This window comes from Calliphora vicina, chromosome 5 (genome assembly GCF_958450345.1).
Source record: "Calliphora vicina chromosome 5, idCalVici1.1, whole genome shotgun sequence".
Classification (NCBI taxonomy): Eukaryota; Metazoa; Arthropoda; class Insecta; order Diptera; family Calliphoridae; genus Calliphora; species Calliphora vicina.
Window position 1 is genome coordinate 65,134,950 of NC_088784.1, and position 2,453 is coordinate 65,137,402.

Here is a 2,453-nt window from a genome sequence, read left to right on the forward strand (position 1 = left end):
TAATTACAAAAATTTGTTTAACATTTTGTGTGTGTATTTTTTTTTTGGGGGATACAAAACAAAGAAACCACATTCCTTAATTATGTACGAGATATTAGGAAGTACTTTTCGAGAAGTGTGAATTTGAATGAGTTGGTGGTGCGTTTAAAAACTACATATGAATGTATAATTATAAATGTACACTCATCGTTTTGGTAAGCACACAAAAATCAAAAATCAAAAAAAAAAACAAGAAAACAAATGTTTAATTTTTTTTACTTTGTACTTAATGATGAAAATTTGTATTCAAATTTACTAATAGAAATTGAAAATGCGTGGGCGTGTTTCTAAATTTATACTCTTGAGTGAGTTTTTCTTTCTGGTTGATATTTATGGAAATTGTTTTTAATAAAATTTTCCGTTAAACTGAGTAGTTTTCTGATGGACTGTGGCGAATATCATTGAGAGAGAGACTGAGAGTCTCGAAGAATTGAGTGTTTAATTGTTGGGGGAGAGTGTGTGGGTGCTGTGGACAAAATAACGTTAATAACGAATATTGTGCATGAAAATCAAGGTGTTTATAAACTGAAGCATCACGGAGGATCAGTATCAGTCTACTTTGGATTTTTATCAAAGCAACTTTTCCAAACAAACACAAACCAACTACCAAACTAAACATGTCTCTTGAACGTGCTATTAAGGCTAAGGTGAATATTAATTAAGTGAAATAAAAGGAAACAAGTGAAATAAAAAAGCTTAAATAAAAAGAAAATTTTGAAAATTTTTGGAAATTTAAAAATTTATTGAACCAGTTTTAAATAAAAATACAAATCGAAAATCTGTTACAGTGAACTTTGTGGAAATGGAAACTTAAATATTTCAAAATGGTTAACTTAACCTTGAATATTTTCCAAATAAAAAGAAATAAATATAAAATTCATTTTGTTTCAATAAAATAATTATTTGTCAAAATGTGTAAAATTTGGAATTTTACCAAAAAATTTAAAAACAATTTTAAACATTTAAAAATAAAAGAGCTTTGGCAATTATATTATTAACAAAAAATTACAAACATTAAAAACATATTTTTATTATGTAAAAAATAAAAACAATTTAAATATTCCAAAAAATTATCGAAAAATTGAAATGCTTGAAAAATATACAGAGTTTTTTAAAGAAATGTTTCCTTCAAAATCTCCTAAAATTCAACACTTTTGTAATCTTTAACATTTAATAATCAATTAAATGTTAAATAATCAATCAAACTAATCAATTTATTGATCTTCTTCTCTTCTAGATCGCTGGCAAGCGTAACCCCCAGATGGACAAGGAAGCCCAAGAATGGATGGAAGCCATTATGGGTGAGAAATTCCCCGCTGGTGTTGAATACGAGGAACACCTTAAGGACGGTCAAGTTTTGTGCAAATTGATCAACACTTTGTCCCCCAATGCCGTTCCCAAGGTCAACTCTTCCGGTGGTCAATTCAAGATGATGGAAAACATCAACAACTTCCAAAAGGCCTTGAAGGCTTATGGTGTACCCGATATTGATGTATTCCAAACTGTTGATTTGTGGGAAAAGAAGGATATTGCCACAGTCACCAACACCATCTTTGCTTTGGGTCGCGCTTGCTACAAGCACCCCGAATTCCAAGGACCCTTTTTGGGCCCCAAGCCTGCTGATGAGTGCAAGCGTGACTTCACCGAAGAGCAATTGAAGGCTGGCCAAACCGTCATTGGATTGCAAGCCGGTCAAAACAAGGGTGCCACCCAAGCTGGTCAAAACTTGGGTGCTGGCCGTAAAATCTTGCTCGGCAAGTAAATTTATCATACCGCCAATCCCCAAACACTTCATCTATCATTTTAAAACATTTTTTTACGGTTTTAGTTTAAGTTAAAAATTAATTTAAAAACACATACACTCATACACACAAACAAACACCTTTTCTTTTCTATAAAACCACAAAAACACACAAAATTTATTAGAAGGAAATTGTATTTTTTTTTTATTAAAAGAGTAAAAGAAATTTTTTTGTATTTTATATAAAGTAAACATAAGTTTATGTTTAAGTTAAAATAATAGAAAAAATAAAGAAACGCGTTTCACATAATAGAAAAAAACTAAAATTAATGGGTTTTATTATAAGCACTTGACAAGGAATCTAGATATTTGACAATTAAAAATATATTTTATATAAAAAAATAATAAGCCACCAAGAAACTGACCACTGTTTTTTAAAATTGGATTCATATTCGATACACTTATATTGATACTCCTAGTATATTTTGTTTAATTTTTAAAAAATTTATATTTTATTCACGAAAACTTTAAAATAAACATCTTTACTTAGTCCAAATGAGTGCATCTACACGTAGAGAAAAAATATAATTGGGCATGGTTACTGTAACCATTTATATAGTGTTACAAGGTTTTTAACAATATTATATTCACAGTAACCATTTACATGATTGTG

At 29.5% G+C, this 2,453-nt stretch overlaps 1 protein-coding gene across 1 annotated transcript; it reads left to right on the top strand.

Annotated features, from left to right (window-relative positions):
- The first annotated feature begins 528 nt into the window (after positions 1-528).
- Positions 529-2,106, top strand: Mp20 (Muscle protein 20). The gene is made up of 2 exons (XM_065513153.1): positions 529-686; positions 1,277-2,106. The coding sequence occupies exons 1-2, from the start codon at positions 657-659 to the stop codon at positions 1,799-1,801; spliced, it is 555 nt and encodes a 184-aa protein (XP_065369225.1). The 5' UTR covers positions 529-656; the 3' UTR covers positions 1,802-2,106.
- The last annotated feature ends 347 nt before the right edge of the window (positions 2,107-2,453 follow it).